The sequence below is a fragment of the Pelodiscus sinensis genome, chromosome 3 (assembly GCF_052426305.1).
Source record: "Pelodiscus sinensis isolate ZL-2025 chromosome 3, ASM5242630v1, whole genome shotgun sequence".
Lineage (NCBI taxonomy): Eukaryota > Metazoa > Chordata > Testudines > Trionychidae > Pelodiscus > Pelodiscus sinensis.
In genome coordinates, this window is record NC_143054.1 from 159,964,119 (window position 1) to 159,991,252 (window position 27,134).

Sequence of the window (27,134 nt, forward strand, 5' to 3'; positions counted from 1 at the left end):
CTTTAGACATCTTAAGGTTCTGCCCCCTGCACCTATTTCAGGCAATAGGGGCAGTATCATGAGAATCATCCAGTTTTGGAAGAAAGTGTGCTCACTAGCAGAATTGCAGAGTCAACAGGGAGGAGCTGTTCCCTAGCTTGTTTGCAACCCTAGTGCTTCACATCTTGGGTATGTCTACACAGAAACTAGACACTCATGGCTGTCTCATGCCATCCAAATTGGGCTCATGGATGAAGGCTGTTTTATTACCATGTAGACTTCCAGGCTTGGACTGGAGCCCAAGTTCTGGGACCCTTCCACCAAATGTAATAGTCTAGACAGCAATGAAACATCTCTGCAGCCTAGGTCAGCTGGCATGGACCAGCCACCAGTTTTTTCTTTTCTGTGTAGACATAGCTCTTGGATTTGAATGGGAGAGGAAACATTGGCTGTTCCATGTGCTCAGAGACCAGCTGTCCGTGATCATATGGAGCATCTTTGATTGCTTGCCCTTCTCCATTCCCCAGCTTCCTAAGGCAGACAGTCAGATGAGGATTTCCTTGTTGGCTAGGGTTTTTCCTTTAGTCGATCCAGAAAACCCCTAGTCTATGGGAAAACCCATGGGATTGGCTGGTGTGCCCAGCGCCCCTACAGTTATCCTGCATCCCAGTCCTCACACCATCACCCTTATCTCCTGGCTGGCACTCCTGCTTTAATCAGACTCCCCCACTCCTGTCTCAGAGAGGAGACTATCATACAACTAGCAACAGAGAGAATGAGCTGGGAGTTTGAAGCCATCAGTGTGTTTGGGATGGGGTGGAGAGCTGCGTCTTGAGTGATTATCAGGGAAGAGCAAGAGGTCTTGTCTGGTAGAGGAAGGCAGAAGGGAGAAGAACCGTGGAAGGAGAGGAGTTGACAGACTGGCTCCTGAGTACATCTACACACCAAGCAGCAACTTGTCTCAGAGAGCCCAGGTTGACCCTCAGGTCTCAGGCAACTGTGCTAAAAATAGCTGCATTGCCATTCTGGCTCTGGCTGGAGCTCAGGCTCTGTAACCTAGATAGGACAAGGAGCGTCAAATGTCAAGCTCCAGCCCAGGCAGCAACATCCTCAGTTATTTTTAGTTCTATAGCACAAGCCCCATGAGCCTGAGTCTGCTGATCCATTGCCGCAGGCTATGTAAAGTCCCCCCACACCCACGAGTGTACTCCCTGCCAGGGTCAAACTGCTGAAATGGAAGCCTTCCCAAAGTTGCTTGTATCATTAGAAATAGTTTGATTTTGTTGATCCCGAAAGCAAACACAGCTTCTCAAAGGCTGCTTATCTTTGCTCCTGCAATCTGTCTTCTCTTTCTTGCCTATTATCCATTATGAGGTCCATATCCTACTGACAGCCTGGTGAAAAGAGAGCCGTGACAGTGCCACAGGCTTCCTGATCCTGTCCAACACTGCTGCATCTGATGGTTTCACAGCTGCGTTCCTCAGCTGCTTTAGAGATCCAAGATTCTACCCCAGTCTACCGTGCAATCTCTTCCCACTGCCTCAGGACCTAGCACCTGAGAGTTCCTTACAGATCCCAAGCTGAGGCTGTGAAGAGCAAAACAAACACACCCAATCAGTGTCTATGAGGATCATTCACGGGGCTGTGATAGGACTTGACAAACTGAAGTGCCATCACCATTAAGCAGAGCTGACAAATTATTTGCCACAGTCTGTCTTTTTTTTTGTTTGCAATTTGTCTACACAGAGATCACAACATGTATTCACTGCTCCACATTACTACAAAATATTTAAAACAGTTAATTCTTGGATGCTGTGTCTATATTGTGTTGCCTAATGCAATTTTTTCTCAGTACAATCTAGGGATGTGAACGGGTAATCACCTCCAGCTGGGAGTCAGCAGCAGCAGCCCCAGCATAGGGACCAGGAGCTGGTGGCGGTAACTCCTGCCCCAGTGTGGGAAACAGGAGCTGTCATGAACAGCGCCAGTCCCGGGGCTGGAAGCTTGCAGCCAGCTTCAGCATGGGGCTGGAAGTTGGCAGGCTGCCCGAAACGGAAGCCCCCCAGGCTGAGGGCTATCCCCTGCCCAGGATCCCATTTAGTCAGTTAACCAATTTAGCATTTAGCATAAATCTAGCATGATTTACCTCAAATGCTTTTAACGGAAAAGTTTTCTGTTAAAAGCATTTGTGGAAAAGAGCGTCTAGATTGGCACTGACACTTTTCCTCAAAAGCAGTTTTTGCGGAAAAGCATCCGTGGCTAATCTAGACGCGCTTTTGCGCAAAAAAGCCCCGATCGCCATTTTCGCGATCGGGGCTTTTTTGCCCAAAACAAATCTGAGTTGTCTACACTGGCCCTTTTGCGCAAAAGGACTTTTGCCTGAACTGGAGCAGCATAGTATTTCCACAAGAAGCACTGATTTCTTACATGAGATTGTCAGTGTTCTTGCGGAAATTCAAGCAGCCAGTGTAGACAGCTGGCAAGTTTTTTCCGCAAAAGCAGCTGCTTTTGCGGAAAATCTTGCCAGTCTAGACACAGCCTCGATGTTCCCAGACATGGTCAAGTTAACTTGCTTTAGAATTCACAGAAATACTCCGTAGTGATTGTCCCACCCAACCATCGCTGAGCTCTGTTGGACTTCTCACTGGGTTCTGTCATTTCAGATGGTCACTGGCAGGCCTAAGGTTACCATCTCTCAGGTTCCCAAGCAGAGACATGGGAGGAGTGCAGGGGGAGGTATTGTAGAGAATGGGTGGGGCAGGAAGAGCAACCGGAGGGGGTATTTGGTGGAGAAGCTGTGTCTCCAGATGTCACCCTGCTATCCAGGCTCTCAGACTGGATGATCACAATGGAGCTTTCTGGCTTTACAATCTGTGAATCATACATATCCTAGTGTATAAACAAATTCTCTCTCTAGGCTTGGCCACCTCACACTTCTCTGTGAAAAGGAACAAACGTGCTTCTCCATGGACATGGTTACACAGCAGCGTTATTTCGGAATAACAGATGTTATTCCACAATAACAAAGTGAGCGTCTACACAGGAAGCCTGTTATTTCAAAATAATATCTAACTAACCGGTGTCTTTATTTTGGATTCTGTAACCCTCATTTTACGAGGAATTACACCTATTCTGAAACTGCTATTTCAGAATAGGGTGTGGGTAGACGGGGCAGATAGAGTTATTTTGAAATTAGTGGCCTCCAGGAAATCCCACAGCTGCCACACTCTGTCCACACTCATCAGAACTCGATAGCTTCCCTTCCCCTGCAGGTTTGAAAGCTGCAGGCAGAAGGGAGTGGCTTGTGGCATGAAACAGGCCCTGATTGCACCATTATACACAGTAGGACCCTACACAGGCTTCCCTGCTGCTGTGCTGAGCTCACTGCTCCAGCTGAGCCCCCCCACAGCTGCCAGCATTGCCTCAGGTAGCTTTGAAGCTCCTGCATGGGCTGCATCCTGGTCTGGTGCAGAGATCCTGGATCTCCTTGAGATCTGGGATGAGAAGGAAACCAGTGGGATCTCCGTACCAGATGCAGGAATGTAGACATTTATGGTCAGATGGCAGAAAGCCTGGGCCACAAGGGTCATATCTGCACACAGGAGCAGGTGCGCATGAAGGTCAAAGAACTGCGTCAGGCCTACACGAAGGCCAGGGAGCACAGCTCCCGCTCAAGGGCGGTGCCACAGACCTGCCCCTACTACGGGCAGCTCCATCGCATCCTGGGAGTGGGGGCAGTCCCATTCGCCACTTTGTTGTGGACTCAGGTCTGGAATCGCTCATCATGAGTCACCCGGACATGGCCAGTGTGGACACGATGCCCACCAGCCAGGAGGTCATCTTGGCCCTGGAACCGGTATCCCCCTCCCAGGGTGTCAGCTAAGGATTGGACAACGGCAGGGAAGGCCTATCAGGTGAGTTCCATTACTTGGGCCAGAAGTCCCCACACTTGGGGCGGGAGGCAGGGGGTGGTGAGGGGCTGCATGCTCCTCACTTGGCCTTCTCAGCCTGGGGATCGCACAGCAGCCCGTGCACATGGGTGTATATGGAGAGCCAGTCCACAGCACACAGCCCTGGAGCCTGCCAGAAAGGAACTTTGTGCTCCTGCTGACAGGGTTTCTGGAGAGGCCTGCTTTGCTCCCAACTCTGTGGTGGGACACCACGAATGAGGATGTGGTCATGGACACACACAGCAGTGCCGCACACACCACACAGTCCTGCCCATTCTCCCGGGGCAGCATGTGCTCCTGGGCAAGTGCAGCGAGGTGAGGACACCGAGCCCCTACATAGGAACCTGCCAGGGGGAAGAAAGCGAAGGGGGGCTCAGCAGCACCCTCCCCGGCAAGCAGTGTCTGCTGCGCGCGCACACACACACACACACACACACACACACACACACACACACACACACACACACACACCTCTCCAACACCCTCTCCCCTCTCCTCCAGGGGGCAAAGATAGAAGTCCTCTCCCTGTGGGACACCGCCACTGCCAGACCTGGCATGTGCACAGCATGGAGGGAAGCCCTGAAGCACTGTGGCCCCTCTCCTGCCTGCAGGCTCCCAGTCTAGGCAGCACTTTCCCATGCCAGCTTGTCCCCAGGATGTGGGGGTAGCGAGACTCCCCTCTGGGATATGTGTGCCCCTGCAGGAAAGCCCACTGCCCACAGATGGCCTTGCTCAAAGCACATCACCTTTGTCTGGCTCAGAACTTCTCAGTCTCAGCTCAGAGATGAGGGCTGGCTCCAGGCAAAGTGTCTCCAGGGATGACTGCCCTTCTCTTTGTTCTTCACAGCTGGACCAGCTGTGAGAGGGACACACTCAACACCTCCCATGCCATCCTCCTGACCCTGCGAGCCCTGCAGGCACAGGCGAGCCCAGGATGACCTGCAGCGAGAGCACAGTGCCTCCCTGCATGCCCTGCAGCACTCCCTGGACCAGCTGGACCGCAGACGAGATGGACCTGGAGTTGTGCCGAAACACCTGGCAGGAGCTGCTGCAGCAGGTGGCTGCTCCTGCTGCTGCTCCCAATCCAGCTCTCACCCCAGCTCCCAACCCTCCAGCTTCTCCCCTTACCCCTCATGGCCGCCAAGGACCCTGCATCCAAATCGATGGGACCCCCTGATGGCAGGCACGGCTTCCAGCACCACCCAAGCCTCTCCTCCCCCTTCCAGGTTCTTTCCCCAGTCCCTCCCCAGTTACATTTACCCCAATAAAAAAAACAGAGTTGTTTATTTCAAAACAAAAAGTGTGGTTTATTGTCTGTGCAGGGGAGGGCCAGGGAGTGGAAGGGAGAAGTGTGGAAAGAAAGGCAAAGAGGGGCAGTCCACAGGTCCCTTGTGGGGAGGCCCAGGGGAGTGTCACTGTGGTCCTTGTGTGAAACTTTCCCTCCGAGCCTTTTGGATATGCACAGCTCCCTGCTGGGCCTGCTGGATAGCAGCCATGCGCGGCTGCTCAAAGGTCCTGCTGAGCTGTTCGGCATCTGCCCCTCACCCTGGCAGGAACGTCTCCCCCTTGTTTTTGCAAATATTGTGAAGGACACAAGAGGCCACCGCCACTTGTGGGATTTTCTACTCACTGATGTTCAGGCGTGCGAGGAGGCAACAGAACCTCCCCTTCAGATGGCCGAAGGCGCCCTCCACAACCATGCGGGCCCTGCTAAGCTTGGTGTTAAAACGTTACTTGGTGGGGTCCAGTGTTGGGCTTAATTAGCCAGAGAAGCAGAGGGTAGGCTGCATCCCCTACAATACAGATCGGCACGTCTACGTCTCTGACCCTGCTGGTGTGATTGGGAAAAAAAAATGCCAGCGTGCAGCTTCTGGAAGAGGCTGGGGTTTTTGAAGATGCATGCGTCGTGCCCCTTTCCCGACCACCAGATGTCAGTGAAGCAGCCTCGGTGGTCCACAAGGGCCTGCAGCACCACAGAAAAGTATCCCTTCCGGTTGATGTATTCAGATGCCTGGTGGTTGAGGACCTGGATGGGGATGTGAATCCCGTCCGTGGCCTCCCCACAGTTGGAGAAGCCCATGGCGGCAAAGCCAGTGATGATGGGGTCCACATTGCCCAGGTTTGAGAGCCTACGCTGCAGGATGGTGTTGATGGCCTGCACCACCTGTAGAAGGCAACACACAGAGAATCACAGGGTTGCCAAGGCCCTTGGCAATTCCCTGAGCCCAACCCCCTACACACACACACACACACACACACACACACCACCCCAACTTGTCCCCATCCCCTAGCAGGGCTTTATGAGGACGGGACTTGGGACAATAGTATGAGAGCACCATACCTGCATGACCAAAACCCCAACAATTGATCTCCCCACACTGAAGTGGTTCCCAGCAGATCAGTAGCTGTCTGGCGTGGCAAGCTTCCAGGTAGCGATGGCTTCTGTAGGGGGATGGTGGGTCGCATGTGAGTGTCCCATCGCTGGAAGGCAGGGGCAAGCGACACACAGAGATGAAAGAAGGTGTTCTTCCACAAGCTAAAATTCTGGTGCCACTGCTGGTCGTCCATGACGATCTGGTCCCACCAGTCAAAACTGGTGTTCCGTCACCAGAAGCAGCGGTGCATGGTGTGCAGGGGAGGTCGGGAGGGGTTGAGCTGGATGAGCAGCACATGGAGAGGAGAGGAGGTGCCCTGCAATGAGCTGGGGGTCCTCCTGCAGAGCCACGATGGCAGCCTGTAGAAACTGCAGCAGGAGTTGCAGCATAAAACATAAGAGCTGTTGGTTGCTTGGAGGCAGGTCTGGCTCCATGGCAGGAGTGCTGTGGTGTCTGCAAGGGCAACTAGAACACTCAGAGAAAAGGCTTTGCTGTCCCTCAAGGACAGGGATGGGCAAAAGGTCCTCCGTGGGCCGGACCCTCCCTGCCAAGCAGATGGATCCAGCCCACGGAGGCCCTGATGCTCCCCGGTCCAGGCCATTTATGGTCTAGGGGCTGGGGAGCGCCCGAAGCCTTCTCCGCTCTGCTCCCACCCTGTGAGCAGCACACAGCGCTTCAAAGCTGGGGGTCCTCCAATTAAGGCCTGGCGGTGTGGAAGCTCCCAAAGCCTCCTCCCGCCCTGCCAGGAGCATGTGGTGCTTAGAAACGCTGCGCGCTGCTTCTAGGGCCGGGGGGAGAGCGGAGGAGGCTTCGTGCGCTCTCCTGCCCCCAGACCAATCAGAGCCTGGGGGCAGGGGAGCTGTGTGAAGCTTCCTTCGTCCTGCCCCGGCCCTGTGAAGAGCCTGCCGCACTTCAAAGTGCCATGTGCGCCTCACAGGGCAGGAAGAGGCTTCCTGTGCTCCTTTGCCCCTAGACCCTGATTGGCCTGGGGTGGAGGAGCGTGCCAAACCTCTTCCATGGGTGCCTAGTGGGAAGGGGGGGGGGCAAAGTGGCTCCCCCACCCCCAGACCAATCATGATCTGGGGGTGGGGTAGCCCGCCCCTTCCCGTTTAGGCCCCACTCCTTCCGGAGTGGCCTAGGGCTACTTCAAAAATTTTTGAAGTGGCCCTGGGCAAAAATTATTGCCCACCCCTGCTCAAGGAGGTAGGCAAAAGTGAGGAGCCTGAGACACGACTGTACAGGGGGTCCCTTTAAGCACAAACCTCACATGGCCTCAGGCAGCAGCTACAGGAAGTGACTGCTGTCCTGATGACCTGCCTGAACTGCTTCCGGTTGGCCTTAAATGCAATTCAGCATCGAATGAGTGTGGACACTCTGTTTTGAAATAGCTCAGCACCCTTTCAATGGGCATTTGCTGTGTAGAAGCACTATTTTTATAATAAGCTATTTCAAAATGGCTTATTTTGGAATAAGCATGCAGTGTAGACAAAGCCTATAGTACGAGGTGTTTGGGAAGGAAGACTAGTTCATGCGATTCAGCATTCTATTGAGAATTATTTTTCATTTACAAATTATTTGGTAAGCTTGGAGATTAAGGTGGGGGAGGGAGGGTGGTTGGGTTACTTTAAATGTACACTTAAACTGCTGTCCACTGGAATAGAAATGTTCATTCATCTTCTAATCTATCCCTGAACCAAGTTGGATCAATTCTCCATTCCTAATCCAGTTTTCTGCAAGGTTGGCAGATATGCCAACCCCTTTTCTTGCCTTTTTAAACATAAGGTACAGGGACAGTTAGGTGACATGGGGAGAGCGGCATCAGATATTTCCTCTGAAATGATAGCAAAGCCATTGTCAGAGCAGGTTGCTTCTGAAAACAAACAAGAGGGAGACTGATACAGCACCAAAAAATTATCCTCTTTCCTGCCCAACCAGAAATTGGCTCAGTCATCTGTCCTAGAAAACAAACTTCCTTATCCCACATCACTGACTACCCACAGCCAGGTGGCACCAAAGTGGTTAATGTTACTTGCCCTTGTTTTCCAAAGGAGGATTTCTTTCCCTTCCCGATCTTCCCCAGTTGGGCCAGGTCTACACTAAAGGGGAAGGTTGAATTTAGATACACAATTCCAACTACATTAATTAAGTAGCTATAGTCAACATTCCTTAATTCGAGTTTCTCCGCCATCCCTACAGCGGGAGGCCAACAGGAGCAAACACTTCTTTGGCTTCCCTTACTCCTCGCGGGAGCAAGAATACCAACCGCCAGTGGAAGTTCCCTCTGAGTTTAATTTAGCAGGTCTTTACTAGATCCACTAAATCAAACCTCAGAAGATCGATTGTGGCAGCATCAGTCTTCTCCCTAGTGAAGACATGGCCTTAGAGAGACAAAGTGGATGAGATCGTATCTTTTAGTGGACCGTGATGGGGTGTCTGTCCCACGCTGGCCCTACAAGGGTTAAAACCGAGACCTGGGAGAAGACTAGAGTTATGGAGCAAGCAGCTGCAGCAGATAGCAGTCAATTAGGGCCCAGCCCAGGGCAATATAAATAAAGGCTCCTGGAAGGGAGGAATCTCTGACTCACTCTGGCTTCCGCTGTGGAACAGGAAGGACCTAGCTTCCAGGGAAGCTAGAGACTTTTTTTCTTAGAGCAGGGTTGGGGAGAGGTAGGCAGAGCTGGGAAAGCTCTGGCCAGGCAAATTCCCAGGTTACCGAGCAAGAAGCAAGGCCTGACGATATATGGGCTGCAGACAGGCAGCCAGGGCAGCAGATGGCAGCAGGTTGACACCCCCTTGCCTATGATGAGTGGCCATTTCAGACTGTAGTTTGGGGCAGGGGCTAGATGAAGACTGGCAGTAGGTTCACTGAGGGAAGGTGGACTTAGGGGTTGGGGTCCCTGAGGGGGAGGACTCCAGAGTGTGAGAGCACTGAGGCAAGGGGAAGGGCACCACAGTCTGGGAGGGATGTGACCCTAACACAAAGTGGTGGAGGAAAAAAAGGTAACACCAGGCATGACACCAGCCAGAAGGGGGAGCTCCAGCACTGAATGATGCTAATTCCCAAGTGACCCAACAAGAGGCACTGTGGCTGTGAATTCTGCTGTGTTATATGCACCAATATGTTGTAAGTTGTTGAGAGAGACAAGCTTTTGAGTTTCCACAGAGTCCTTCTTCAAGTTGCTAAGTGAAACTACTTTTTTTCCCACCAGTAAAGAGAAAGGTGACTGAAAAATGACAGTTCATTGTGGAGGGTGGCAGTAATTCAGCAGTCTGTCAAGGAGTTTTTCAAGAGACTTTCTACCACAGAATTAAAAAAAACCCCAAAACAAATCATAGCTAGATTCCTATCTTCTCATCTCTCTGTCCTCTGCCACAGCCCACCCTTCTTTTAAGTCAGCCTTCTTGGCAAACTATTGTAATATCACTCTCTGCCTGTCTGCCAGACTGGGCAAAAAGCCCTCAGGATAAGTAAAGTTTGTTTGTATCTAAGTCCAGATCATCAATGCTAGTCACAAGAAATTGTGGGCACCAGCATACGTGCAAACATCTGATCTGAATGTTCATATCACACAGATTTCCTATAGATTTAAAAGTGTAGCTGACATGCATGGAGGCAACATAGCTGATGCGCATGTGTGTGCAATATACCTGAGATGTGCATATATGTCTGATTTTTGTATGTCTGTACATTTGCACACATCTCTTTTATGCATGTCATCATAGGTAGGGTTGCCAGATGGTTTCAGAAAAAATACTGAACCAAAAAACAAACAAACAAACAAAAAACAAAACAAAACACATGCCAGGAAAAACGTTGAGCAAAAAACCCCCCAAAACACCATGGCCCCTTTAAAAACCGCGTGGTGAGGCTTTTTTGCCCTAACATCTTGCCTTCTTGTGCTGGGCAGGCACTAGGGTTGCTAGACTGCCTCCATATTGAGCCAGACATCCCGGGATTTTCGCCTCCTAGCCAGGAAAAAAAATCAGAAAGTAACGGACATTTTAGGTGTCCACTATTTTCTGAAATTTTTTACTGGACAGGAGGCAAAAATAATGGACTGTCCAGTTCAATATCGGACACCTGGCAACCCTAATCATAGGCTGCCAATGAGGCCATAGCCTGGGACCTCAAAAGTTAGTTGCAGCAGTGCTTTAAACAGGAACACACCACACAAGCTGAATAGTAGGTTATACATGCTCACAAATGCATGTTTCCATCTTCTGGGAGGAACTAGATTTGCCTGTCCATCCCTGCTAATCTGCTAGACTCCACGGATTCCTCTGTGCCATACTGCCCCACCTGGAAGAAAACACATGGCCAATATAGAGGAAGAGCTGTCTCCAAAGAACAGCATAAGACACAGTTTGCTGTTTACCAGGAAACTGAGATGAGGCTTTGATTGCCCTTGGCTGACAATAGGAGTTTTTCCAGCCTGCATACCTGGCCCAGGGGCTGGTACTGAAAATACATTTTGTTTTAATGGACATGAGGCAGCAATGCAGGGGTTAATTACACAGATGAAACTTTAGGCTTCAAAATCTCCAAATGTAAAACCCTGGGTATCAGAGACTTAGTAGTAGGAGGCTAAAGCCTGAGGGGATTTCTCACTTGGGGGAAGGACTCCCATCTTCCCTCCCCGCAATGTTCTCATGTGGGGCTGCCTCCTACTGCTTCAGCAGTTCCCACCTACTCCATTTCTCTATGTTGCTTCTAAACTGCTTCCCCGCTCCCATCTTCAAGCTGCTGCAAAGGAAATCAAGTGGGAGTATGAAATCAGTTCAAGGCAGCCTCAAGAAGAGAAGTGGGGGCTTTACGCACTTGGGAAGCATTTGAAGGCAACTGGAGTTGGAGCCTGCAGAAGTCTGAGATTAAAAATAGACTGTAGCCTCTCTCCTTTTGCCTTCAGCAGGTTTTTTGTTGTCTGACAGTCCGCCTCACCCCATACCTCATGGAATAGTTAAGACCAAAGCAGACTGTGAAGAGCTTCGAAAATAACTCACCAAACTAAGTGATTGGGCAATAAAATGGCAAATTAAATTTAATGTTGATAAATGTAAAGTAATGCACATTGGAAAAAATAATCCCAACTTTACATACAATATGATTGGACTAATTCAGCTACAACTACCCAAGAGAAAAATCTTAGCATCATTGTGGATAGTTCTCTGAAAACATCCACTCAATGTGCAGCAGCAGTCAGAAAAGCAAATAGAACGTTAGGAGTCATTAAAAAAGGGATAGAGAATAAGATAGAAAATATCTTTTTGTCTCTATATAAAACTATGGTATGCCCACATCTTGAATACTGCGTACAGATGTGGTCGCCTCATCTCAAAAAAGATATATTGGCATTGGAAAAGGTTCAGAAAAGGGCAACAAAAATGATTAGGGGTTTGGAACAGGTCCCATATGAACAGAGATTAAAAAGACTTGGACTTTTCAGCTTAGAAAAGATGAGACCAAAGGAGGATGTGATAGAGGTCTATAAAATCATGACTGGTAGGGAAAAAGTGAATAAGGAAAAGTTATTTACTTATTCCACAATATAAGAACTAGGGGTCACCAAATGAAATTAATAGGCAGCAGGTTTAAAACAAACAAAGGAAGTTTTTCTTCACTCAGTGCACAGTCAATCTGTGGAACTCCTTGCCAGAGGATGCAGTGAAGGCTAGAACTTTAACAGGGTTCTAAAAAGTGTTAGATAGATTCATGGGGGTTAGGTCCATCAATGGCTATTTGCCAGGATGGGTAGGAATGGTGTCCCTAGCCTCTGTTTCTCTGGAGGTAGGTAACAGGAGAGAGATCACGTGAGGGTAGGTAACAGGAGAGAGATCACCTATGTTGATCCCTCCCTCTGGGGCATCTGGTATTGGCCACTGTCAGCAGATATTGAGCTAGATGGACCTTTGGTCTGACCCAGTATGGCCGTTCTTATGTTCTGAACCAAAAGAAATCAGAAATGGTTGAGCTCGTCCAGTCCGCCCCCCTGCCAGGGCAGCAGTAGAGAACCTTCTCCTCCCTACCAATGATCAGCTCCCTGAAGACCTCCTTACTCAGTACATGAGAGAAATCGAATGGCCCCTCTTCAGTCTAGAGCAGAGCACAACTGTAAAGAGACCTTTGGTAGAAGGACTCAGGCATGCAAGTCCACTCAGCATTTGAGCATGTGCCACTCACATTTGTAAAGCTACTCACATGTTTCAGTGCTGTGCGGGACTGGGGCAATACTGCATGGACATAGCATAGAGGTAACTGGACATGTTTACACAGGACTCTTTGGGCATGTTTACACTGCAATAAATAACCTATGGCTGGCCTGTGCTCCTGGAGCTCAGGCTAAGGGGCTATTGAATTGTGACATTTAGACTCCTGCAGGATCCTGTGCAGCTGTACCTCATGGAAGGAGTCAGTGCCTCTTGAGATGTCTGGGCTAACACTGCGATGTGTTCTGTGTCTGTACTATTTCTTTAGCTGCAGCAATAAAAAGGTGGATGCTGTGAACCAGGGGTGAAAGTAACTTACATTTCTTACAGGTACTGTCCTATTGTAACTCAGGTAGCTCCCTGCTGGCTGTTGCTACAGCTCAGCCAGTTCTTGCCGGAGCTGTGCACCAGGCACACTCCCTTATTTTCACCTCTGTTGTGAACACTAGATCTAAAACAAGAGTTTGGTGCAGAGGTCAGGAAAGAGTTTTGCTGTTTTCTGGGGCAGCGCCATCATCCCAGCTCAACTCCTGCTGGTTTTGTGTCAGACTCTCCACTGATCATTTCCTGTTGCTGTTTCCATAGGGACGTTTGTGTCGGCCTTCACTGTGCTGTGCGGAGCCCGGACTGACCTCCCTGACCGGCACATGTGCTGTGTCTTCTGGCTGAACATCGCCGCGGCACTGATTCAGATTCTGACGGCCATCGTGATGGTTGGCTGGATCATGAGTATATTTTGGGGGATGGACATGGTCATTCTTGCTAGTAAGTACAATGTGCAATCATTTTCTCCACCTCCACATTGCTAGTGCTCAGCTAGTGTCCTGGAACCCAGCCCTCGAAATGAGGAAAGTGGAAACTGTACCAGACAGCTTTTATTAAATGGGGACAGTCACACTAAAACATGGGGCGAAGAGACACAGAGTGGATCTGCCTCAGCACAAGGGTGAGGCTAGTGTTCGCATCTGTTTGATTTCTTCCCATGATATCAAGCTCTGCTCCCAACCTCAGAAGTAGCTGAATATTTCTGTAAAATGATAAGCACTGAATTGCTTAATAAAGTTCATCTATTAATTGGCATCATTGTGCTTCAAAGAAAACAGTGTTGTTGCATTCAGTGGAGCAGCCCTCACTTCCCAGAGTGATTTTTCCTCTGCTGCCTGGCAGACTTAGGAGGAAAGCACCCGTTGATTCACAATTGGAAGAATTTTTCCCCCCACAACCATTAGCATCACAACCAAGTGATGGTCTTTTCCATTTTAGAATGAAAGCTGTAGAAATGAATGGGACCGCCAGAGAAGGGCTGGCAAATAACACTGGTTCAGCCCAACCCCCGTTTCACGGTGCCCCATTTCCTGATGTTGCATCAATCAATGTTCAAATAAGCACTCTTGCCCTCAGCAGTCCTGCTGCATCCTCCCATTTTACCATACACCAGCTATCAGAGGTGAACCCAAGTTTCGTTATACTCTCTGGTGTTGTACTTTTAAATTATATCTACACTATGCACTAGGGGTCTGTGTTCCCTGCTTCTGTACACACAGATTGGTTGCCATGAAGCTAGTATGAGTATAAACAGCAGTTTAGCCATGGTAGCATCATCGGCACCATTTGGGAGGGAGGACTAAAGGGACAGTAGCTCCCCCTTCCCAATTTTGGGTTTTGTGTTTGAGGTCTGCTTAAAGCCGCATGCCCTGACTCAATAGGCAGTTCTTAATTGCAACAGAGTTTGAGCTGCTTGCAGCTTTGCCTTTGGAACAGGGAGTTTGTTATAAAAAGAGGGAGGGACAGGGTGATTAAGAATAACAAAAGACTGGGCACTCCAGTAATTGAAGGAGCATTAGATCATCATGAAAATTTAACTTAAAAGATGGGGGGAAGAGAGTAGGAATGAGTGTTGTGCTGTTGGGATTTGCATTTGGACCACTGCTGATAAACTTCTCATAAATGTTCTTGAAAAAGGAGTAAACAGGAAGTAGTCCAAAGCCAACAGCAAAAGAGCTACAAAGGGATCTCACAAAACTGGGTGACGGGGCAACACAAAGGCAGATGGAATTCAGTGTTGATAAGAACAAAGTAATTCACGTGGAAAAATATAATTCTAACTAGAGATACAAAATAGCTGTTACCACGCAAAAAGGAGATCTTGGAATCATTGTGGATAGTTCCCTGAAAACATCTGGTCAATGTGCAGTGGCATTCAAAAAACTAACAAGCTAACAGACAATTGGGAATCATTAGGTAAGGAATAGATAATAAGAAAAATTCCATATTGCTTCTACATAAAGTCATTGTATGCCCACATCTTGAATACTGTATGCAGACCTGATCAACCCATCTAAAAAAAGATATATTGGCTTTGGGAAAGGTACTGAAAGGGCAACAGAAATGTTAAGGGTAAGGAACAGCTTACATACAAGGAGAGATTAACAAGACTGGGACTTTTCAGCTTGGAAAAGAAATGACGAAAGGGTGGGGAGGATATGTTAGTTGTCTAGAAAATCATGAATAGTGTGGAAAAATAGAATAAGGAAATGTTATTTATTCCTTCACTAACATAATATGAGAAGCTGACTGTTATAAGTCTCCCCCTCTCCCCAGGGTTCCAGTGGTCCCGCAACGCCACTTGCTGTGGCTCCGGTTCCCTCAGTCTCAACTTCTACAGTCTATGTTTGTGTCCATTCTCACACCGCTACCGTCTGGATGGACGGTCAAACGCCCTGTAGCTTACCCCCGGCAGGGTTCTCGACTTGCCTAGAGTGATGGGGGAAGGGAGCTCGGGCCCACCCTCTCTCCGAGCCCCAGCCCAGGGCCCTAAAGCAGGGAGCTTTGTGTGCTGGAATGCTTGGCAGAGGGGGCAGTAGCCCCTAAACCCCTCCACTCACGGGTTCCATGGCCCTGCCCTGGGCTGCTTCTTCCCCCATCCCTGGGCCTAGCTCCGACTTGCTGGGTTGGGGCAGGACTCACCACTGCCGACCCCCAGTCCAAGCCCTCTTGCCGGGCGTTCCTCCCGCAATGTCTCCTCTTCTTCTTTCCTTCTTTCTTCTCCTTCTTCCCTTTTCTCCTCCTCCCCTCGGGGATCCCCACACCCTTTTAAACTGCCCACCAATGCAACCAGAGACGTCCTCCCGCTTACATCCCCGCCCCTGCCTCTTGGTGCCCCCAGCGTGACGCTGCAGATGACGTCATCTGCAGGCGCCCCCGGTGGCGGGAACACCGTGGCTCCTGCTTTGCCGCTCTTCCTCGCCCCGGCTGCTTCCCGGCTGGGGCTTTCCGGCGCGCTTCCGTCTCCTCTTGGCCCCTCCTTATACTCCGCGGCTCGGGATTCGGGGCTTCCCCAAGTGCAGGGCAAAGGCGCCCCATCACACTGACCCAATTACATTTATAGACAGCAGATATAAAACAAACAAAATAAATTATTTTTTCACCATCAGCTTGTGGAACTCTTTGCCAGGAGATGGTGGAAAAGGCCAAACTATAACAGGGTTCCATTAAAACAAAATAAGTTCAAGGAGGCTAAGTCCATCAGTGGCTACTCACCAGAATGGGCAGGGTAGTGTCTCTAGCTTCTGTTTGCCAGAAGTTGGGAATAGGTGACAGGAGATGGATCATGATGATTGCCTCTGCTGTTTATTCCTTCTGAAACACCTGGTATTGGCCGTTGTTGGAAGACAGGATGCTGGGCTAGAAGGGCCTTTGGTCTGACCCTGCATGGTCATTCTGATGTTCTTATATAGAGCTGAAATGTATCTGCCCCCATCCTGTAACCCACTAGATCCCACTCTCCTTCTAGAGCTGAGTTAGAGCCCAGTAGTCCTGATGGGGTCTCTCTCTCCACAGAGTTAGTAACAAAGTAAGAATATGTTAGTGTTAGAGTTGAGTTGGTCTAATATTTATTTAAATTTTCTTTCTTTTATACAGGACTTAGAGACAGTGCTTTTGTTAGCTAACTGCTAAGTTGTCTGCCAAGAAAAGTAGAGTTTTCCAGTACCTTGGTAGCCCTGGATAGAGACGATGTGTGTGTGTGGGGGGGGGGGGTGAAGGGGGAGGATAGGGCAGATGGGGTTGGTTCCCCTACTTACCATTTGGTGCTTGGCTTGTACTAAGCATGCTCAGTAATACTACTGAAGCCTCTGTCCTCAGCCACCCCCCATGTTTTCACTCTTCCCCCCCCCCCCCATCATGGCATGCATGGGTCCCCCCTCAAATCTGAAATGGCATCCCTGAAAAATATGCATCCTTGGAACTCTGGGAAGTAGAACTCAGGTTCCTGACATTCAATTTGCCTCATCCCATAAATGTCCCATCATTTTTATACTTTTAAAAAAATATCTTGCAAACCCACCCAACAGATTTTGACACTAGCCATCTTGAACAGAAGCTGCAGAGCTACAATTACAGGATGCATAGCCTCCAGTACGTGCTGCCCTGCAGTTAGAAGTGCAGCAGCAGGAGACATGAGGATTTCTTCGAGGCCAGTTTGCTAAGGAACATAGCAGAAACCAGTTCCAGGTTGTCGCTAGCATTCATGAAACAGCTGCAGATGTTGAAGCGCTGCTTCTGGGCTTTAGAAATGAGCACTGAGTGGTGGGAATGCCTTGTAAGGAAGGTTTGGGACAATGAGCAGTGGCTGCAGACATTAAAGGTCATTTTCCTGGATCTGTGCCAAGCTTGCCTGGCCACTCTAGCACAGGGACACCAGAATGAAAGCTGTATGGATAGTGGAGAAACAAGTGGCAATCACAGTCCAGAATCTTGCAGTGTCAGATCTCTGCCAGTCAGAGGGAAATCATTTCCATTTTGAAGCTGGAAAATCCACAATGGCAGTCATTGTCATCATGGGCGGTAGGTTTGTATAATTTTTGGTGGTGCCCCATTAGCCACGCCCCCTGGCCCCTGTTAGCCACTCCCCCTGCCCTCCCCTCTGTTAGCCACGCCTCTGGAGGTAACACGCTCGGGGCAAGATGGACACATGACCAGAAGTAAACGGTGTCATGTCACCCCTCTCGAAGGGCTTTTCCCACCATCCTCCCCACCAAAACCCCCTTATGCAACTGTCCCGTTCAGAAAGCTGTAAGTAGTACTCTAAGCGAACGGTATTTGTAAGTGTACAGCAAGCAGCATGTAATCCAGAGAGAGTCAGGAAACATGCAGTCTTAGTTATAAATGCATAATCCACTTGTGGTCATTCTTTCCTGCCTGCTGGATTACCACGGGCAATAGTGAAATGCCTATAGTGATTCTGGGGAACCTACCCTGCCCCTTGCTCCTCTGGCTCATGAAACTCTGCACCAGTCACTGGAGAGTACAAAAGAAAGATTCAGCTCCCTGCTTAGCAAGTGCAGAATGACAGTTGAATGTTTTTGGTAGCCCAGAGGGATGCTTGCCTCTCACTTAGACTAAAGCTCAGCAAGAACAATATCCCAATCGTTATCACTGCTTGTTGTGTCTTACATGGTATCTGTGAGGCAAGTTGCTGCCAGGATGAAGGGTGAGCAGCTGCCTGCTGCCTTTGAACAGCCAGACACAAAGGCCATTATAACAACAAAACATAGAGATATGTGGTTGAGGGAGGCATTAAAAGAACATTTTAGCAACAGTAGCGTTCTCCATTGGAGCATTCTTTTGGCCTTTGGGTGCCACTAAAAATTGTTGTGCAGTTATAAGTAGGACTGGGTGTTTTTCTGAATCTCTGGATTACAAGATGCTTGCTGTCCATTTACAAATACTGTTCACTTTGAGTACCACTGTGCATTCTGCAATATGCATTGTCAATGAATAAAGATAGTTTTATTCTCCAAAAATAAAACTTTGAGTAGGAAAACAGTGCAGAAAATCAGCGTGATCCTACCCTTACGAGGCAATATAATACAAACTTTTGATAAACTAATGCAGTGGAACTTGAAACTGGAAAGGTAGCAAACATTTCTGTCCATTTCAGTGCACAAATGTAGATCATTGTAGCTACATGATACACCAGCCATGGTTCTCAGTCACGGGTCAGTGTACATGCAGCGGTGTTTTTCTTGGCTGTCCTTAGGAATGGAGTGGTAGGGTAAGGATGTGGTTTGTGATACCACATGGTATGTTGGGGGATATAAGAAGCAGTGATGGTGGAGCTCTCCAAAGGCTGAAAAGAGTAAGGAGACCAGGAGTTTTGGATCTGGAGGTCAACCAGGACCTACAGCAGTGGTCCCCAACACGGTGCCCATGGGTGCCATGGCGCCCGCAGGGGCATTTGTTTGCTCCGGCCAAGAACTCGGGGCTGGCCCCGCTCCAGGTGCGTGGCACATGCGTGGTGCCGGCCCCGGGCGCATGGCGCACGGGGAGCAGCCCTGGGTGCACGGCGAATTGGGTGCTCTGGCCCCCGGGCGCGTGGCGAATTGGCTGCCCCGCCCCTGGGTGCATGGCTATGGGGGGTGCCAGTCCTGGGCGCGCGGCTATGGGGGGGTGCTGGCACTGGGAGAGCGGAAAATTGGTCTCCCCGCCCCTGGGCACGCAGCAATGGAGGTGGGCCGGCTTTGGGCATGCAGCTCTGGAGGACGCTGGCCCCAGGCTTCCTGCGAATGGGCAGCCCGCCGCCCGTGGCCACGCGGCGCATAGGGTTGCTGGCCTCAGGCATGTGGCTCATGGGGGTGTGGCGTATGCACGGCCCTGCCCCCAGTGTGTGAGTGCCCCGTCCTTTGGCGCCCGGCAGCTTCAAATGGTTAGGGACCACTGACCTACAGCATTTGGGTTTGCTATCCTGGTGTATTTTCATCTCTTTTCATGCTGGAACTCCTGGGCCTCTCCTGGCATGCGCTTATATCAGCCTAACTTTGTAGCGTAGTCCAAGCCTTTAGAAATACATTTGTCTCTTTCTTCCCCTAAGACTGAGGTCCTTCTTAGTGTTTCAAGGTTTCAAAAGGGGACTTTTACATTGGAGGAAACTTTTAAGATGCATTGATAACCCCATTTGCTTACAAATTAGATGAACTCTCATGAGACTTTTGGATAAATGGGATTTATGAGGAAATGGAGAGACAGCCACTCAGAGAGTGAAGAGGATTTAAGGCATCTGTGGAGAAAGCTACCTGAGGTTTTGTCTACATTATGAGCACAGCTGAGCCATGCAGAGTATGTATCCCAGGGGCATATGCACTCTGCATGGCTCTGTTATGCTTCCACTGTCACTACCCATGTTACCCAGGGGTGCCATTTCGTACAGGGGCAGCATATACAGGAGGATATGCATCTTGTAATTGTAATGTTCATGAGAATAGTGCAGAGCTCTGCAGGCTCTGTGCTTCTATTAAAGATGGCCTGCGTCCATCTGTTGGGTGGGTTTGCGAAATATTTTTTAAAAAGCATAAAAATAACAGAACTTAAAAAATAACAAATAGTCTTGTAGCACCTTAGGGTATGTCTACACTACCCTCCTAGTTCGAACTAGGAGGGTAATGTAGGCATACCGCACTTGCAAATGAAGCCCAGGATTTGAGTTTCTATTATCAAAACAATACCATAGGTGCCAGCATAGTTGCTAGATGGAAAAGAGCCACCAATTAATCTAGATACTCAGGGGAATCCCCTGGGCTCAGGACTTAGTTACAAAAGAGAGGGAAAATCCACTTTTAACAGCACAGACATCATTTCCACATTCCCAAACCAGAAAAACAATGAAACCTGATGGATGATCTAACTTTGCCCTACTTACACATTTTGAGGAGACTTTTCTTGGAGAGAGACAGGCCTTCCTATCTCTCTGTTACTTGGAAGAAACTGCTCTGTCTCAGACAAAGGAGGGAAAGTTAAAAATTCCTTTGTCCCAGTTTGAAATCCCTACCTGCCTTACCATTGGCTGACCAGATACCTGGCTAGGTACAAGGGACGTAGTTAACTCCTTAGTCCCCAGGTGTTGGCCAACCCTCATAGCTATGACCATCTCCTTATTTTCAATCTAGGTCCAATAGGCTATAACTTGGCAGGCTAAAAATTAAGCTAAAGGTGTTAAACTAACAAAACTGGAACTTTCAATCAAGTTAAACTAACTTAGTTGAGCTAACAATCAAACAAGCACCTTTTCCCATAGTTTAGGGTCTAGGCAAGGCCCAGCTGTGCCTCTCTAATTCATTGGATCTATGCCAACCTACCCCCTGGGGTAGATGCAGCAAGGCTGATGAAAGAATGCCTCTGTCAACCTAGGTCCTACCATTCAGGGAGGTGGAATTCCTTCAGCGATGGAAAAACCCCTTATATAGCTGCAATATTACAGTACTAGTGCTATAACCCCACAGTATAGCTGAATCCCTAGTCCCACTGGTGAGCAGACAGTGCAATGTCAATCATCTGGGCAGCAGCAGAAAGCCTGGGTCTCAGGAGGCTTTCAGTAATTTTCCAGCCTGGTTGCTAGGAAGGAAGGTGCAATGGAAAGCATCTGACAGGAGTGGCCTCTGTTGCAAGTGTAGATCTCCGTTGAATTTGAAAGCTGGCAGATACCATCTCAGAGAGCAACACACATCTGCCAAGCAGAAGGAGGCATGTGATTAAGTTCAGGTCAAGAAGTGCCAGAACATAACAGCAGGATTTAGCGAGTGCTGCTCTGTTTGTTCTGTGCAGGGAAGGAGAGAGACACCAAAAGCACATTTATTCTCCTAGGAAATATGCATGGCAACAACTATTGGCAATCTGGCAGCCAGGGCTTGTGTCAGCTTCTGATTTGGTATCTTCTCAGAAGAACATCCCTTTCCCCCCCGCTCCCTCCCCCGCACTGTGCTGGCATAAGGGCCTCTAGATGTGCCATTATATGGCTTATGAAGGGCTTTTTGGAGGGTGAGGTTAGCAATGAAAAAAGGAAGTAGGAAGTGGGAGAGTCCTAAGTCTTTGTTTTGGGACACCTTTTGGTTTTGTGCATGCTCAGTGATGGAGTAGTGTAGTTTTACTGGCTAGATGCTGGTGTAAGGCACTGGGTGCTGACAAAGGCTTTGGCCATCTAATGGTAGCTTTGTAGTGGCAGTTGTATCCTGAATGGTGACTCCCCTTGCCATTCGGGACCTGAGTAGATCTGGCACATTTTTTCAGGCAAATAGTTTGACTAAAAACCACAGCTTTGGTTGACTCAACCCACAACTTCAACCTGAATTTGCCCACCAGTTTTGGCCATAAATTATTTTTTACACTCACAGAATAGCTGGCAGAGGAGGTAATGTCCAGCTTGTAGTGAGATGGTTCAAGCACTCACCTGAGAGGTGGGAAACCCAGGTTCAGTTCTCTCTGCTCTAAAGCAAGGACTTAAATACAGGTCTCCCTCCCCCCAGGTGAGCACCTGAGCCCCCTGGCTATAGGCTATTCTAAGGTTGGGCCTTATCCATATTTCCCACTGGGTATAAATATTAATTGGAGTGGGGACAGGGACTTCAGTTTGGGTCTTCTTCCCACCCCTGTTGTCTGTGAATGTTCAGGCTAATGGAGTCATTCTCTTTCGGGCCCATATAGTTTAGCACAAGCAGAACAGCTTTATCCAACTAGCCTACAAGCTGGAGGTTAGGGTACTCACTTGCCAGTGGGGAGCTGGCTTCAAATCCCGGCACCAGAGAGGATTCCAGCTTGGATCTCCCACATCCCATTTGTGTGTCCTGACCACTCCTCAGGGCAACACATTTTAAGTGGCAACACTATCTCCTTCTCCAGCCACTATGTGAATTTGCCCCTTTAAAAGCACCCAGGAACAAAACATTGTGGCTCAGACATCACCTTTCATTCAACCCAAAATGGACTTTTTGGACTCACCAAAAGTCTTCGGCATTTTCAGCTTTGGTTCAGCAACAACCACATTTTCCCCCAATCGTTCTGAATGGCCAATGAACTGAGAAATCAGTTATTCACCTAGAGCTGGACCCCACTACAGCTCTGCTAAGCTTAATTACTAAAAAGATGTCTGGTGTGTTATTGATGACAGTGGTCCCAGGCTTATTTTAGGCATGTATTAGATAACTTACGCTTACAGCTGACCCAGTAAAGGAGTCAGAAGAATAGTTGCCTCTCTCATAGGAGAGCTTTGTACTTAGAGAAGAGACATCAGGATCTCGTTTTAGATCCCTGCAAAGTTTCATCAAGAACCCCAAGGGTGCAGGTTAAACTATAAATCCTGTGTGTAAACTCCCAGGCAACGTCTACACCGCAGAGTTTTTGCACAAAAACAACTGTTTTTGCCCCAAAACTTGCGGAGCGTCCACACTACAAGCGCATTTTTGCGCAAGAAAAAGTACAGTAGATTGTCAGAAGACAGGGCTTTTTACGTAAGAGTTATTCCTCTTTCTACAAGGAATAAGCCTTTTTGCTCAAGAGCTCTTGCGCAAAAAGGCATGTGGATGGACAACAGGGGTTTCTTGTGCAAGAAACCCCTGTCAGAAAAAGTACAGGTGCTCTGATGGCCATTCTGAGAATGGCCATCAGAGCTTTCTTGAACAAGAGTGTCCATGGTAGTGTGGACGCTCTCTTGCGCAAAAGCACATCTCTTGCACAAAAGCACATGGCAGTGTAGACGTGCTCTTGCACAATAACTTTTTGCGGAAGATCTCTTCTGCAAAAAGTTCTTGCACAAGAAGCCTGCAGTGTAGCTCCAGAGAGATAAGCATAGATCACTTTGCAAAGTTTCTCCCTGTAAGAGCCTGCTAGATTCCAACATTTTGTGTGGAAATTGTTGCTGGAGATCTCTTCAGCTTTCTAGAATAAAAGGTGTGGGTTGAGTTAGTTCGATGAAGAGGGCACAGAGGATGAGGCCCTTTTGTCAGGGAACAACTTCAAGAGAAACAGTACTTGAACTTTATTTTCACAGATAATTATTTTTTGACTGGCCAATTTTAAGGCACATTTCCCATTTCTTTCCTAATTTAAATGAATTGCCAGCTGGCCTCATTAGCTAGCAAACAGGTGCCATCTCTAACCAACCATATATGGCTTTGGAAACATCTTCCTGAAAGAAAAAGAGCTGGCTGGCAATAGAGGTAGGGAACTTTTCACAAGAGTGCCTCCTTGTGGCCATGTGTGGCATAGTAGCTCTCTCCCCACCAGATACCCGCTACCGCCAGTCACTCTGACACTGCAGTGATTGATTTTCTTGTAACTCAGCCCTCTGGGCAGGGCCCAGTTTAGTTCATGCCTTCCAGGGTAACAGAATGCCCAGCAAATAAATGATCCAAATGTCCTCAACCAAAGATTTTTGGCCCCAATTCCAGACCTTTTCGTTATCACAACAATTCCTCTCAGAGCACTTTTCTGGCCCTTATGCCCTTCTCAGGGCTTCACACCACCTTCTCCGCTGGCTGGCAGGGGAACCTATGTTTTCCCTCATCACTAGATACCAGCCCACCTGGCTCCCTATAACCAGCAGCCAAGGGCTATGCTGACTCACTCCTTTCTGCTGTTTCCTGGGGTATCTTCCCACTCAGCCTCTCTCAGGCCTTCCCTCCCCCCACTCCCCAACCACTCCAGTGTCAACCTTTTTACAGAGGAGGGACTTTCAGGGCCCTCCCTTATGGTCCCCTAACAAAGTCCCATCACGAAAGCACAATCAAAAACCCACTTCCTCCCTCTGAGTTTGACTGTACATCTCTCAATTAGATGCATTTCAGGCCCTCTGACTGACAGTCCAGTTCCTGCCCTTTTGTCAGGGCTTCTCCAGAGCCAGCTCCTCTCCAATGCCTTTTCTGTATCACCTATGGCCATTTGCCAACCTCTTGTACTTAGGCGAGGATCCCAGGATTTATTCCTCCCCTCTCCCAGTTACTCTAATCCCAGAGAGTGACTGTAAACTCTCCCTCTACTGCTCCCTTCTGCTCCAAAGCTTTCTCACTTTATGATCACCATCCAGCCCCTCCCCAACTGCTAGTGGCTGAGCCGTGTTTAAAGTCTAAAGCAGTGGTCCCTAACCATTTGAAGCTGCCGGGTGCCAGGGGGCGTGGCCGTTCGCCTGCTGGGCGCCAGAGGGTGGGGCACTCGCGCACCCGGGGGCGGAGCCGTGCATATGCCACACCCCCACGAGCCACGTGCCTGGGGCCAGGAATCCTATGTGCTGCGTGGCCACAGGCGGGGGGGCTGCCCATTCTCAGCAAGCCTGGGGCCAGCGTCCTCCAGAGCTGCACGCCCAAAGCTGGCCCCCCCAAAGCTGCGTGCCCAGGGGTGGGGAGGCCAATTTGCCACGCATCCGGGGGCCAGAGCAGCCAATTCGCCGTGCGCCCAGGACCGCTCCCCGTGTGCCGTGCACCCGGGGCCGGGGCCAGCACCGCGCATGTGCCACACGGGCACCGTGTTGGGGACCACTGGTCTAAGGTTTCTGTGAATCCTTTACTGCATCCATATAGAAGCTGCACTGATCCACAGTGAAATGGAGCTAATTTTGTGTTACCTGTCCAATGAAACAGATGTTTTTGTGTGAGTTCCTTCTCCCCCCCCACACACACAAAAATCAGCCCTTGAGGTATGTTTTCACCATCTCAAATGTTAGTCAAATGAATGCCAGAAAGTTGGAATAAAATTGCCCTTTTTACAAGTTCACACATTTGCTAGAGGTAGTGCCTCACTGGCACAAAATCATACTAGTTGTTGCAATCTACACAGAAATCAATACCATATCTAGGTAGATAGGCTAGCTAGCAGGAAGGGACACACTGGCTCAGGAGATTGGTAATGATCTGTGGGGGGAGCCTTTCACCTTTAGGTTGAGTCTCAACTCTACTGATGACTTTAAACCAGTTAAAAGTCATGACATGTGAAATGAGCTGGGGATTGGTCCCAGCCCAAGTCCTAGGGTCTAGTGTCCACAGCAGAAAAGCCCTCCATATTAATGGTCTCAACAGAAAATGAAAGATCTTAGGGTAGGTCTACACTTGCACCCTAGTTCGAACAAGGGATGCAAATGCAGGCATTCAAAATAGTCAATGAAGCGAGGAATTTAAATATCTCGCGCTTCATTAGCATGATCTCGTCGGCTCGCTAGTTCGAATCACAGCTGATTCGAACCAAAAAGTGTGCGCCGGGATGCGTCAGTTCGAACCAAACCCCTTGGTTCGAACTAACGTTATTCCTCAAAAAATGAGGATTAAACAAAGACTGTGAATGGCTAGCTAACTACAAAAGCAGCTTCTCCTCTCTTGGTATTCACACCCCCAGATCAGCTACTAAAAGTGGGCCTCATCTTCCCTGATTGGATCCACCTCGTCATCTCTAGCCTGATTCTGGCCTGCATATTTATACCTGCCTCTGGAAATTTCCACTACATGCATCTGACGAAGTGGGTCTTTGCCCACAAAAGCTTATGCTCCAACACTTTGGTTAGTCTATAAGGTGCCACAGGACTCCTCGCTGCTTTTGCAGATTCAGACTATCACGGCTACCCCTCTGATAAATTAATGTATCTAGTTCTCTTTTAAATCCTGTTATAGTCCTAGCCTTCACAACCTCTTCAGTCAATCTGTGGAACTCCTTGCCTATGCACTGTGTGAAGAAGAACTTCCTTTTATTTGTTTTAAACCTGCTGCTCATTAGTTTCATTTGGTGACCCCTAGTTCTTATATTATGGGAACAAGTAAATAACTTTTCCTTATTCATTTTCTCCACACCACTCATGATTTTATATACCTCTATCATATCCCCCCTTAGTCTCCTCTTTTCCAAGCTGAAAAGGCCCAGTCTCTTTAATCTCTCCTCATTTGGGATCCGTTCCAGACCCCTAATCATTTTTGTTGCCCTTCTCTGAACCTTTTCTAATGCCAGTATATATTTTTTGATGAAATATATTTAATATATGAAATATAATTTATGCTATCATGTGCCGAAAGTGTCAGTCTGCTATGTACATTGGACAGACGTCTCAGACACTTTGCCAAAGGATCAAGGCCCACAAAACAGATATTAGACAGGATCACAAAGAAAAAACAGTTTCTTGCCATTTCAACCAGAAAGGACATTGTCTCAACGACTTAATTACCTGCATCCTGCTTCAAAAGCCTTTTAAGACTGCACTTGAAAGCGAATCCTCTGAACTGTTATTCATGCTTGAATTCGACACTTTACACCTGAGTCCGAATAAAGAATCTAATTATCTTACCCATTACAAAGATAGCTTCCCCAATTATCACCTCTAATATCATTAGCTCACAGACATTTACCTTCTCCCCCCCCATTCCCCTTCTGTTCTGAAATTTGATTTGTCCTTTTCATATGTGTTCATTTTTTTAAATTGTATCCTTTGGTATACATGGTTGTGACAATTTTCTTCCACTATTTGATCTGAGGAAGTGGGTCTCGCCCACAAAAGCTCATCACCTAATAAACCATCTTGTTAGTCTTTAAAGTGCTACATTGTCCTGCATTTTGTTCTATTTCGCCCATCTTATTTTTTAGACTTCTAGCACTTGTGTACAAGCACTTTAAAAACTTGTCACTGTTTATTTGCCCTTTTCTGATGTGTCAGATTCTTTTTTATGTGAATGTTTTTCATCTGATCTGGCCCATACTTTATCCTCTTCCATCCTCTCCTCCTGATTAAAACCTAGAGAATCTCTATCAATAGACTTTCCTCTAAAAGACGTCTCTGCCCGATCCATGTGCTTCAGTTGGCTTTCCCCTATCTCTTAGTTTAAAAACT

The 27,134-nt window shown here is 48.5% G+C and overlaps 1 protein-coding gene across 3 annotated transcripts in view; it reads left to right on the forward strand.

Annotated features, from left to right (window-relative positions):
* Positions 1-27,134, forward strand: part of STUM (stum, mechanosensory transduction mediator homolog) — a 106,484-nt gene that overhangs the window by 53,252 nt on the left and 26,098 nt on the right. For 2 of the 3 annotated variants that reach the window (XM_075925309.2, XM_075925308.2), the window contains exon 2: positions 13,094-13,273. In XM_075925309.2, the coding sequence (XP_075781424.1) occupies positions 13,094-13,273 (180 nt within the window). The remainder of the gene's footprint in view (positions 1-13,093; positions 13,274-27,134) is intronic. The other variant, XM_089777472.1, reaches the window with a different exon arrangement.